The 13,855-nt window shown below is 46.2% G+C and overlaps 1 protein-coding gene across 1 annotated transcript; it reads left to right on the forward strand.

Annotated features, from left to right (window-relative positions):
• The first annotated feature begins 10,519 nt into the window (after positions 1-10,519).
• Positions 10,520-13,396, forward strand: LOC123102726 (40S ribosomal protein S9-2). The gene is made up of 3 exons (XM_044524152.1): positions 10,520-10,709; positions 12,076-12,457; positions 13,028-13,396. The coding sequence occupies exons 1-3, from the start codon at positions 10,682-10,684 to the stop codon at positions 13,203-13,205; spliced, it is 588 nt and encodes a 195-aa protein (XP_044380087.1). The 5' UTR covers positions 10,520-10,681; the 3' UTR covers positions 13,206-13,396.
• The last annotated feature ends 459 nt before the right edge of the window (positions 13,397-13,855 follow it).

Genomic DNA, 13,855 nt, shown 5'->3' on the forward strand with positions numbered 1-13,855 from the left:
TGCTGCGGCTGGGCTGCACAGGGGGGAGCCCCAGGTAAGCCCCTCCTTCTTTTTATTTTTGTTTTCTAATTTTTCTGACATTGTTTGATTTAATAAAATACTAAATCAATTTATTACCTTATGCCAATTTTTGCAGGAGCTAGATATATTATTCCAGAGCTCCTTTATAAATGGCATAATTTTTGGACCATATTTCATATATATAGAAATATATTTCCAATGCAAATATTTATCGAATTAATCCAAATGGCCAAAATAAATATCCATGAGCTCCTAAAAATATTGTTTTGATTTTTATCTCTGTCCAATATTTTCAGAGAGCATCATGAGCATTTTCTTGGACCCTTTTTGGAGAAATTTTTATTTGGGTCATTTTCAAAAATGATTTTGAGGGTTCCACCAATCCTCATTTCAAATTTAAATGAAATTTAAATATGATGCACAAATGGCTAGCTAGTCTAAGTCATACCAGACTAGGGATGTGACAACCCTGTTGATATTGCTCTTGGGTATCCAAGTTTAAAGGAAGATGGCACCGTGCTTAATGATAAAGATTTCACCGCCTGTGTGAAAGATATACGTCTGGTGGCTACTCTTATTGGGAACGACACTGACCTCTCCAAGTGTCAGCCGGGTTATGATAAGGAGAATCGGAGAATCCCCACGCCGCATTATGACGACGTCAGCTTGATCCCTCCAACCCGTCAGCACACCTTTGCTCCTGAAGTCGACCCAACCGGTTTAATAGATGATGAAGCTGAGTTTGAGGCCTTGAATGGCATTGACTGGGCCTCATCATCCTTCCAGGACAAAGCAGCCGGCGGAGAGGCGGAGAAGGATAACCCGGAGGCTTCAAATCAACCCCAAGAGTAGATTATCAGGCGCCACCTGCTTATGTAGTTGTAGACAAAACAATGACGCATCATTCAGACTCGGAGAGTCTTGTAATAGAGTAAAAAATACCTTGAGTTTTGCTATGCCTTTGCGTATGCTTATGGCCTTTAGTACTTGCATAAGCCGCCGTCACTATATACTTTATATGAATCTGTTATGCCCTTTGCAGAAATACCTTGCATTGCTCTGTAGTGCTTACAGCTGTTTTTCCGGTTTATATAAACCAACCCCTGAGGGTAAACTTAACTCCTGAAAATTGGCACATACAAGTTCACCTGGTTCTTAACAACCTGATGTAACTAATATTAATTCTGGAAGATTGTAATGTATTCCATTGTACCTTCAAGAGGGTCACAAGATATCTAATGTTGGCACTTGTAAAATATGATGAACAAAATTCAAGGGTTTCTGATTCGAATACGATCAGTGACCCATTCCAAAGGGGTTGAGCTAAGATTCAGATACGATCTGTTAGCCCCCAGTGGCTGTGGCGATGCTGATCAAGTGGGTATCGACAGTTATGTTCTCTTTGGTTCGAATACGACCTATGTTTGAACAGGAAGCCCCCAAGTGACCATAAGAGTTGTTTAATGACGCTGATTCGAATACGATCCACGTCAGACCCAAAAGGAGTTAAGCTATGATTCAGATATGATCAAGAAGCCCCCAAGTGGGGTTGGCAGTATGCCGATCAAGTGGGTATCGACAGCTATGTTCTCTTTGGTTCGAATACGACCTATGTTTGAACAGGAAGCCCCCAAGTGATCACGGCTAGATTCAGATATGATCATAAGCAGGACCAAAGGAAAGCCGGATTCAGATATGATCCGCTTCTCCTTGGTCATCTCCACCACCTGACAAGGAAAACACATAGACCTTTTTGGGAGTGGAAAAAAGGACAGAGGTCCTGCTTTATTGCTTTATATAATATACATAGTATAAGTATATACACATTAGAGCCGACGGCTCAAGTATAATAAGGCCGAAGATGAGCGATATTCCACGGCCGACGGGTCTCCTCCTCCGACTTACATGAGTCTTAGTGTTCCCGAACGTCGATAAGGTAGTATGATCCATTGTTCATATTCTTGCTGACCACAAAGGGTCCTTCCCAAGGAGGGGATAGCTTGTGCATGTTAGATTGATCCTGGATGAGTCGGAGCACTAAGTCGCCTTCCTGAAAGGTTCTGGACTTAACCCGGCGGCTGTGGTAGTGGCGCAGGTCTTGCTGGTAAATCGCCGAGCGGGCTATTGCCAAGTCTCGCTCTTCATCCAACAGGTCAAGTGCATCTTGTCGAGCTTTTTCATTGTCTTCCTCAACATAAGCCGCCACACGGGGTGAATCGTGACGGATGTCACTTGGCAGGACCGCCTCTGCTCCATACACCATAAAGAAAGGCGTGTAACCTGTAGATCTGTTAGGTGTAGTATTGATGCTCCAGAGTACAGAAGGTAACTCCTCCACCCAACAACCCGGCGTCCGCTGTAAAGGGACCAAGAGCCGGGGCTTTATACCCTTCAAGATTTCTTGATTGGCTCGTTCTGCTTGACCATTTGATTGGGGGTGAGCTACAGCTGAAACGTCAAGCCGGATATGCTCTCGTTGATAGAACTCTTCCATAGCTCCTTTGGAAAGGTTAGTACCATTATCAGTTATGATGCTGTGTGGAAAACCAAAGCAAAAAATCACCTTTTTCATAAACTGGACTGCTGTGGCTGCATCACACTTACTGACTGGCTCAGCCTCCACCCACTTTGTGAACTTGTCAACCGCCACCAAGAGGTGAGTCTTTTTATCCTTAGATCTTTTGAAAGGCCCGACCATATCAAGCCCCCAGACTGCAAATGGCCAGGTAATTGGAATCATCCTCAATTCTTGAGCCGGCACATGGGCTCGTCGTGAGAATTTCTGACATCCGTCACATTTACTGACTAGGTCTTCCGCATCAGCATGAGCCGTCAGCCAATAAAACCCATGACGGAAAGCTTTGGCCACAAGAGATTTTGAGCCGGCGTGATGACCACAATCACCTTCATGAATCTCACGAAGGATCTCCTTACCCTCTGCAGGTGACACGCAACGTTGAATCGCTCCAGTGATGTTGTAATGATGTAACTCGCCATTGACAATTGTCATGGACTTGGACCGCCGGACGATTTGTCTTGCCAAGGTCTCGTCTTCAGGTAACTCTCCCCGGGTCATGTAAGCCAAATAAGGCACTGTCCAATCCGGGGTAACGTGGAGAGCCGCCACCAGCTGTGCCTCCGGGTCTGGTATTGCCAGATCTTCTTCTGTAGGTAACTTAACAGAAGGATTATGCAAAACATCAAGAAAGGTGTTAGGCGGCACCGGCTTACTCTGAGATCCCAGCCGGCTTAAGGCATCCGCCGCCTCATTCTTCCTTCGATCAATGTGTTCCACCATGTAACCCTTGAAATATCCAGCCACAGCATCGACTTCACGACGGTAAGCCGCCATGAGGGGATCTTTAGAGTCCCACTTGCCTGACACCTGTTGAGCCATAAGGTCTGAGTCTCCTAAGCATCTTACCCAGCTCAAGTTCATCTCTTTGGCCATCCGGAGACCATGGAGCAGGGCCTCATACTCAGCTGCATTGTTAGTGCAAGGAAACATAAGCCGGAGCACGTAATAAAATTTGTCACCTCGAGGTGAAGTTAATACAACTCCAGCCCCCGAGCCTTCCAACTGTCTGGACCCATCAAAGTGAATAATCCAATAAGTGTTATCGGGCTTCTCCTCAGGTGCTTGTAGCTCTGTCCAGTCATTGATGAAATCCACCAAAGCTTGAGACTTAATGGCAGTGCGTGGTACGTACTTTAGACCATGAGGCCCGAGCTCGATGGCCCATTTGGCGACTCGTCCTGTAGCCTCTCTGTTCTGAATAATGTCTCCCAAGGGGGCAGAACTTACCACAGTGATAGGGTGACCTTGGAAGTATTGCTTCAGCTTCTGGCTTGCCATGAACACCCCGTAAACAAGTTTCTACCAATGAGGATATCTTTGTTTTGACTCGATGAGTACCTCACTGACATAATAAACCGGCCGTTGAACCGGATGTTCCTTACCAGCCTCCTTGCGCTCTACCACAATTGCCACACTGACGGCTCGTGAATTAGCAGCCACATATAATAGCAAAGGCTCTTTGTCAACGGCAGCCGCAAGAACTAGCGGCTCAGATAACTGCCTCTTCAAATCCTCAAAAGCAGCATTAGCAGCATCACTCCAGACAAAGGTGTCTGCCTTTTTCATCAATTGGTACAGCGGTAGGGCCTTCTCACCTAACCGGCTTATGAACCGACTTAAAGCGGCAACACGACCCGCCAATCGTTGAACATCATTAATACATGCCGGTTTAGCCAAAGAAGTGATTGCCTTAATCTTCTTCGGATTAGCCTCGATGCCCCTGTTTGAGACCAAGAATCCCAAAAGCTTGCCTGCAGGCACACCAAATACACACTTCTCCGGGTTAAGCATCATTTTGTAAACCCGGAGATTGTCAAAGGTTTCTCTGAGATCAGATATCAAGGTTTCCGCCTCTCTAGATTTTACTACTATGTCATCCACATAAGCATGAACATTGTGCCCAATCTGATTGTGAAGACAATTCTGTACGCACCGTTGATAAGTTGCCTGGGCACTCTTGAGCCCAAACGGCATAGACACATAGCAGAAGGCTCCAAACGGGGTGATGAAAGTCGTCTTCTCCTGGTTCTTAACTGCCATCTTGATCTGATGATAGCCAGAATAAGCATCCAAAAAGCTCAAACGTGCACAACCTGCCGTAGCATCAATGATTTGATCAATACGGGGGAGAGCAAAAGGATCAGCCGGACAAGCCTTATTTAGGTCCGTGTAATCCACACACATCCGCCAGGTGCCATTTTTCTTGAGTACGAGCACCGGGTTAGCCAACCACTCCGAGTGAAAAACTTCAACAATAAACCCAGCCGCCAAGAGCCGGGCGACCTCTTCTCCTATAGCTTTTCGTCGCTCTTCATTGAATCGCCGCAGAAACTGCCTGACTGGCTTATACTTCAGATCAATATTAAGAATGTGCTCAGCGAGTTCTCTCGGTACACCCGGCATGTCAGAAGGTTTCCATGCAAAGATGTCCCGGTTCTCACGAATGAACTCGATGAGCGCGCTTTCCTATTTAGGATCCAAGTTGGCACTGATGCTGAATTGCTTAGATGAATCGCCCGGAGTGAAATCAACAAGCTTAGTCTCTGCAGCCGATTTAAACTTCATGGCCGGGTCATGCTCCGTAGTTGGCTTCTTGAGAGAAGTCATATCTGCCGGGTCAACGTTATCTTGATAAATTTTGAGCTCCTCTGCTGCACAGACAGACTCGGCGTAAGCGCATCGCCTTCTTCACACTCCAGGGCCACCTTTCGTCTTCCATGCACAGTGATGGTACCCTTGTAACCCGACATCTTGAGCTATAGATAAACATAACACGGCCATGCCATGAATTTGGCATAGGCCGGCCGCCCGAACAAAGCGTGATATGGACTCTTGATTTTGACCACCTCAAAAGTTAACTTTTCCGCCCTAGAATCATGCTCGTCTCTGAAGGCCACCTCTAGCTCAATCTTCCCCACAGGATACGCCGACTTACCGGGCACCACTCCATGGAAGACGGTGTTGGAAGTCTTTAAATTCTTGTTAGTTAAGCCCATGCGCCAAAAGGTCTCGTAATAGAGGATGTTGATGCTGCTACCTCCATCCATGAGCACCTTAGTAAATTTATAACCACCAACTTGCGGTGCCACCACTAGGGCCAGTTGACCCGGATTATCAACCCGGGGAGGGTGATCCTCCCTGCTCCAGACAATAGGCTATTCCGACCACCTCAAGTAACGAGGGACTGCCGGTTCAACAGAATTCACAGCCCTCTTATGAACTTTCTGATCACGTTTACACAAACTTGTGGTGAACACGTGATACTGCCCACTGTTTAACTGTTTTGGATGGCTCTGATAACCCGACTGCTGCTGCTGCTGCTGCTGACCTCCTTGACCAGACTGCTGTTGATTATAACCACCCTGGTTTCCCTGAAAACCGGATCCTGAACCACCGCCCGGGCCATGAAAGCCGCCGGCTCCTGAGCCGCCGCCCGGGCCTTGATTGCCATCAAACGTATTAGAGTTCTTGAAAGCTTTCATGATTGCGCAATCCTTCCATAAATGAGTCGCTGGTCGCTCCCGGGTATCGTGTTTCAGGTAGGGTTCATTGAGTAGTTGCTCGAGAGACGGACCTGACCCACCAAACTGGGGTGGTTTTCCTTTGCGCTTCTGATTGTTACCCTGTGCATTGGCCACAAATTCCGGGTTACCATCCGCCTTACGCTTATTGCCTCCTTGACTCGCCGGGTTATGCTGCTGACCCTTTCCATTATCGTTCTTCTTTCCCTTCCCTGTCTTTTCCTCATCAGACGCGGGATCCTTGGTACTACCAGAATCGGCATACTTGACTAAAGCCGCCATCAGCGTCCCCATATCGTTGCAATCATGCTTAAGGCGCCCCAGCTTCTGTCTCAAAGGCTCAAAGCGGCAATTCTTCTCCAGCATGAGAACTGCTGAGCCGGCATCCATCTTGTCAGACGAATGTATTATATCCTTGACCCGGCGCACCCAATGAGTCGTAGATTCACTTTCTTCCTGCTTACAATTTGTCAGATCCACAATTGACATAGACTGCTTGCAAGTATCTTTGAAGTTCTGGATGAAACGGGCCTTTAGCTCCGCCCATGAACTAATGGAGTTGGGTGGCAAACCCTTTAATCAAGAACGGACCATTCTGTCCAGCATCATGGTGAAATATTTAGCCATCGCTTCATCACTAACCTCCAGCAGCTCCATAGCCATCTCGTAACTTTCAATCCACGCCCCAGGCTGTAAATCGGCCGTATAATTCGGCACCTTCCGAGGTCCCTTGAAATCATTGGGCAGACGTACATTACGTAGAGCCGATACCAGACAAGGAACTCCTCCGGTTCTAGTAGCAACTCCCGCTTCAACGGCAGTCGTCGGGTAAGCCGGTGAATTCTGTAGGGCCGCTAGCTGAGCCGCCCGCTCGTCCTCCTAACGTATCCGATCCCGAACCGGGTTATGCCCGCCGGGCTGGTTCCGGCGCTGAGCGTTACTTGACAAGGCCTCTGACTCCATGTGTCTACTGTAACTCGGGCTCCGATTTTGACGAGGCGGAGCTAACCAGGGCGGAGGAGTCGAGTGAATCCTATCCCGACTGTAGGAGTAGGTTTCTTGCTGAGCCAGGGCTGTTTGGACAAGTTCTCTGATCTTCCGGGTTTCCACCGCTGTCGGATCATCCCCATCTACTGGGAGAGCCGCCAAATGTGCTGATGCTGCGATTAAGTTCTCCATGGGGTTGGAGAAGTGACCCTGTGGTATTGGTATATAATTGGGCGGTGCCATATTGCCGTGAGGAGGTGCCATCCCCTGAGGCTGGACTGGACCTCCCGCTCCGGATGTAATAAGCTGATTCGCACCTGGCGGGTTACTTGGACCGGCCCTGGGTGTAGCAAAGAGATTCCGAGGATCATAATTCTGAGGTAAACGGGACTGAGTTTTCTGATGTCTCCTCCTCATTACCTCATTAGATGCGTTTAAGCTCAACATGAGCTACAAGGCCTCTGCCTGAAGTTGCTGCGCTCGTACGTCCAAAGCCGCCCGCTCTGCTGCTAATCTAGCGTCCTCGGCTGCTAAGGTTTCCTTGACCCGGGCGATCTCGTCGCGAACCTGTGCCACCTCTGCCTCATGCTCAGATTGGTTCGCAGGGATGACTGTAACAGTTAACAAAGTCGTAAACTTATCCATGAGATCCATCAGCATCTGAGCCGGTGAGCGCACGGGCCTCCTGGCCCGGCTGCTCCTAACCCGGACGTTATCGCAGCTGAGGCCGTAGAGTTTTGGCCGGGTTGAGTACCAGCCATGAAGACTCTTGCCCAGTTTGGCGACTCTGAGAGGTCCGGAATAGTGCTGCCATCGGAACAACCCCCAAGCACACCATCTTGAACTTGATACAGCGAATCTGTTGAGCCGGCGGATGAATCACCGTTAGAGAGGACGGCTGGCTCACCATCACCTTCAGATCCTTCAGGAAGTTCACCTCCATGGATGCAACCCACAAAGGCACGCTTCACGACGGGTTGAGCTCGGGCGGGTTTCGCACGATGAGCCGTCTCGACGAGGTCGGTGCAGCTGTCCGGCTCAGGGCCTGGCTCACCAATCCGACCGATGAAGACGTGAATTCCGCCAAAGGGGACCCGGTAGCCATACTCAATTGAGCCGGCGTCGGGGCCCCAGCCTACGTCGTCGATGTAGATCTTGCCGCGACGACTCTTGGTCATCCGGCCAACTGCGTATCCCTTGAGCCCTTCGAAGCTGCCCTTCAAGAACTCAAATCCACCGTGCGCTGGCCCCACGGTGGGTGCCAACTGTCGTGGAATTGTCACGACAGATGTCCTCTTGCAAGGACTTGATCGTGGAGCTATCGCAACTAGGAAGCTTAAAGGGGTTAATCGGGACAAAGGACACGCGAGGTTTATACTAGTTCAGCCCCTTACGGTGAAGGAAGGCCTACGTCTAGTTGGGTTGGAATTGCTTGAGGTTTCGATGACCGGGGAGCGAGATATGCTATGCCCGGTTCTCGATCTCTTGTTTCTTCTGTCCCTAAGCCGCCAGCAGGTCATCCCCTTATATACACGGATTGACGCCCTACGGCTTACAGAGTCCCGGCCGGCTCATAAACAGTGTCCGGCTCGGTGACTAGTTATTTCTATCTTACAATACAAGTCGCGCCCTCATGGCGGTTTATCACCATGGGCCATAAAGCGTCTGTGGGCCACTAGACCCTTTACTGAACCGCCATCTTCACTCTTGGTCTTGGGCTTCAGATGGGCTTCTCTTTACGTAACTCGCCCCCCCTGGGCGGTTTAGGTAAATAGTTATATCTCCAACAGTAGCTAGCTTCATCCATAATGCCGCAGAGGGGGCATGTCCCGCGCGACGTGAGATGCCTATACTGCATGCACGCCGTAGTAGCCAACGCACCAGTCGCCGCTCGCCAAGCCGTATGTTCCATGCGTAAAGGAACACAAGAGTTCCAGATAAGTTGGCTACCTAATGGGTAGATCAAATAGAACATGATTTTTTCATAATTTTACATTCATCGACAACACATTTGACAGAAAAAACATTCATCTCAACTCAATAAAATATAGATGAGTACATGACAATTATCTTAATTCAAATAGACAATTCATAACAACTTTAACATAGGTTCATGAGTTCACGACATACTTTACGGGTAAGGTCCATATGTTAGTATAAACGGGCAGGCTATACCCATTACTTAACGGGTAGGGTACGGGTACTATCCATGGGTATAAAATTGTGTCCATACCCTACCCATGCGGATACGGTATCCGCGGATGCCCGTACCCATGGGTAAAGTTGCCAGGTAATATCTATCTAATTATCCATAAATATTACCATGACAAAAAAATTGTCCACGTCTGCCAGTACTGCCTTTTGCAGATAAATCAACCATGCCCCTGTCGCATCGTTGGTTTGCCGCTCCGGCCTCATCGCGCAATATCATCGCATGACCTCACTGCGCACGCCTCACAACATGATCTCATCGCGCGGGCCTCGCCGCTCCGGCCTCGTCACCCGACGGACTCAGGCAACACCGCACGAGCTTCAACACGTGAACAACAATCCACGAAACCTCACCGCAACTGGCTCGAGGGCTACGCCTCACCTCTTACGGACACATGCAATATTTATTTATTTATTTTTCTCATCCATGTCAAAAATTCATGAGAATTAATTTCTGCCAGTATACTCTATGTATGTAGATTACAATCAGGACATGGCAGTCTATGAGAGGTGAGGGTACCTACCACCGGATGGTAGGATTTACTACCAGTATTTACAAGATGTTTGAACTGCCAAAACGTGTTATATTTAGAAACAGAGGATGCGATTTTTATATATACATAAATGAGATCATTATAATCACATATAATTTTTAATAATAATTATTAGATACCTCAAAGTGAGTTGCGTCAAAATTCTATTTGAATATGTATTTATATTTTTTGAGGGGATACTGAACTATTTTTACTAATGATACCCCGCACGTTGTTGCGGGAATATTTTGTAACATATCTCAATGTGATTCATTGTATGAAACATATATAAAAGGATAAAATTGAAACTACATATACTTTATTATGTTTGATCACTATATAGTTGTAAAATGTTTATTAAATATAAATAGAATAATAGAATAGAAATTCACATGTTGAGATAGGTCTTTTTTTATGCAGGTTTCATGATGAAGTGGCATACTTGCATGTTGCGAGACATATGATAGTGAGTGTGGGGTTTTTCTCGTGTATGTTGTGTGATGATGTGGCATGCTTGCATGTTGAGAGAAATAGTTAGTGGGGCTACCTATTTAGATATACTCAAAAATAGTTAGTAGAAGATAACGCAAAAATAACTACGCTGCCTGACTGGGCCTGGCCTATTTAGGGGCGTGCCCACACACACACGCACATTGGACACTAACGGGCCCAACGAACGACAGATACTCGATACCCCCAGCCCGCTAGGGTTTTGCTGGCAGGTATAAAATACCCCTTCTTCTCCTCTCCCATTCCTCCCTCCTATCAACTCGACCACAGAGCGGCGGCGGCGGCGGCGGCAGCGGAAGAAAGAGGAGAGAGCTCCAGCCATGGTGCACGTCAACTTCTACCGCAACTGTAAGACCGCGCCACGATCCTCCTGTCTCCCCTACCCTCTTGTGCTCTCTGCTCAATTGTATTCAGTCATTTGTGTCTTCGTGCTCGCCGTGATCTGATGGGGTGTTGCTCGCATAGGCTTAGTTGCAGCAAGTTGCTATCGGTTAGCCTTCTGCTTCCTGCTACAGCAGCTGCTTGCCGCAACGCAGAGCTCAGAGATCTCTTAGCTGTGGCGTCTTACTTCGGGCATAGCTGGTGAGAGGTCAGAGATTCGTTCCCGTGATGTCTTGCGTGCCGAGTTGCTGTGAGGCGAGGGGGAAGGTTGATTAGCGAGTGCATGATTTGCGTCGGCGTGATGCCGTTGTGGGATGAGAGGTTTGTTTGCATAAGATTTTGGCCTATCTTTTGTTCGGAATACCTGGATTTGAGTCGTGCCTGGCACGAGGACTGCGCCCTAGATCTAATTAAAGGTGTCTTACTTGAGCACTAGACATTTGTTTACTCTCAGCTCTGTCAGCACGCTCAGTTGGTAGTCTCGTCAGATTTAAACAAGTTCCTTGTTTCAGGGATATTGATATGCAGCCCATAGCCATCAGGTTTACTGATAAATTTAGAATCAGGCCAGCCGAAGTGAAGTCTAATTACCTATATATCTGTTTCACGGTGGAAACTATTCACCTCCTACTGTTACTGGTTCTTCATGTGGGAGCTTTGAATTTGGTATATATACTATGCCACTAGAATAGTCACAGAAATGATGTTGGTGCTTCATAATGGAGCCACCTGATTTTGTTGTATGCCATAGCCTAGATGTTGCATATTCTTTTTTGTGTGAACATGTAATTCATACTACATACAAGAGTTATATGCATGTATTCAACATCTTTGTTCAACATATAAACAGGTATTAGCAAGATATACAACCTACCAATACCATTATGTTGCCACAAATACAATATTGACGTGGCAATCAGACCATAAACATGTGCAATGATACAAGATAGGCAGTGCGGTGAATGTAAGTACAGTAGATTTCATAAAGAACATGCCACAATAAATAGAGTACATCCTGAAACATGATAAAATTCATACTACATACAAGAGTTATATGCATGTATTTGTTCATATGCTTTTATTTCCTATGTGCTTTTAATTAAATCAGATCAATTCTTCTGATTTCATTCCGACCAGAAACTTGTGAATGTGTTATTATAATTGCCTGCTTTTAATGCACTTGGACATAGTGGCATATGTGGTTCCACTTTGTACCTGGCACTTGCTCTATGCTACAATTTGCCCATGTTATGTTTTTACTGCAACTCATGCCTTGTTTTCATAAATTTATTTTCTTACTATGTATTTGCAAGTTAAATGTTTTCTCTTGCAGATGGTAAGACATTCAAGAAACCAAGGCGTCCTTATGAGAAGGAGCGTCTTGATGCAGAACTAAAGCTGGTCGGTGAATATGGACTGAGGTGCAAGCGTGAGCTCTGGAGGGTTCAGTATGCACTGAGCAGGATTCGTAATGCTGCAAGACACTTGCTCACACTGGATGAGAAAAATCCCCGCCGTATCTTTGAGGGCGCGGCCCTTCTCCGTCGCATGAACCGCTATGGTCTCCTTGCTGAGGGCCAGGATAAGCTTGATTACGTCCTTGCCCTGACTGCTGAGAACTTCCTTGCAAGGCGCCTTCAGACTCTTGTCTTCAAGGCTGGCATGGCAAAATCCATCCACCATGCCCGTGTCTTGATCAGGCAACGCCACATCAGGTATGCTTCTGGTATATTTTTCTTGCAATGCATGTTTTGGCATATGGTTCCATAAATTTGCATGTTGATCTAGAAATCTAAATGGTTTGCACTAGTTGTTTAATACAGGCTACCTGATACTGGTCTGTTACTGGTTATTACATGCATCTATGAATTACATGTTGGCCTGATACTGGTTACATGCATGTCTGAATTTTATCATCTTTCAGGATGTACTCTATTTATTGTGGCATGTTCTTTATGAAATCTACTGTACTTACATTCACCGCACTGCCTATCTTGTATCATTGCACATGTTTATGGTCTGATTGCCACGTCAATATTGTATTTGTGGCAACATAATGGTATTGGTAGGTTGTATATCTTGCTAAGATGTTGAACCTGTTTTCTGTAACTGAGATTATGTCAATATTGTTAGTCTTTGCTTCTTGTGTTATACTGGTTGTGGTCTGGTATATATGTGGCATTTGCTTTGAGTTTTCATTGTGAAGTGATATTTTCCATGAATATTCCTGCTTGTTCACTTTGTGAATGAAGTGTTAAAATAATTTTCTTGAAACCATATTGCAGGGTTGGCAGGCAGATCGTCAATGTCCCCTCGTTCATGGTGAGGGTTGAATCTGAGAAGCACATCGACTTCTCACTGACAAGTCCATTCGGTGGAGGCCCTGCAGGCAGGGTGAAGAGAAAGAACCAGAAGAAGGCAAGTGGTGGCGGTGACGCCGGTGGTGACGAGGAAGAGGAATGAGGAACTAGTAGCTATCACCTTATATTTATCAAATGTTGGTGTTATGAGTACTTTAGCTGAGAGGCCTGAGACTTTCATGGGTTATCCTCTTGTCATTTTGTCACTTTATCACTGTTGTTAGCATGTATGCACTGCTTTATGTTTGGAGCTATTTGGTCGTGATGAAAGTTATCTAAAAATGTTCTTGACTATGACCTGGAATCCTCCTTCAATTGCTTCTGTTGGGGTGGTTGTCTGATAGTTCATAGGAATCAACCTTTCTTTTCGAGTAAATGAATTACTTTGATGATCCATTTGCTGGTTCATAGGAATCAACCTTTCTTTTCGAGTAAATGAATTACTTTGATGATCTATTTGCTGGTTTGTTTCCACGAGTTGTCCACTCCAGCGGGGATCAATATTCTCTCCTAATTAGCTATACAAGTTCATACCAAAACATATAAACGCAATCACATGCCCTAGATCCATACATGTCAAGTTACCATACTTGAAAGCCATACACCCATATCGTGATTCGTAGGATTGCAAAAACTACATCCATACATGTTACTCCCTTCGTTTTTTTTAGTCTGCATATAAGATTTGGTCAAAGTCAAGCTTTGTAGAATTTGACTAACTTTATATTAAAAAATATAAACATTCACAATATG

The sequence above is a fragment of the Triticum aestivum genome, chromosome 5A (genome assembly GCF_018294505.1).
Source record: "Triticum aestivum cultivar Chinese Spring chromosome 5A, IWGSC CS RefSeq v2.1, whole genome shotgun sequence".
Classification (NCBI taxonomy): Eukaryota; Viridiplantae; Streptophyta; class Magnoliopsida; order Poales; family Poaceae; genus Triticum; species Triticum aestivum.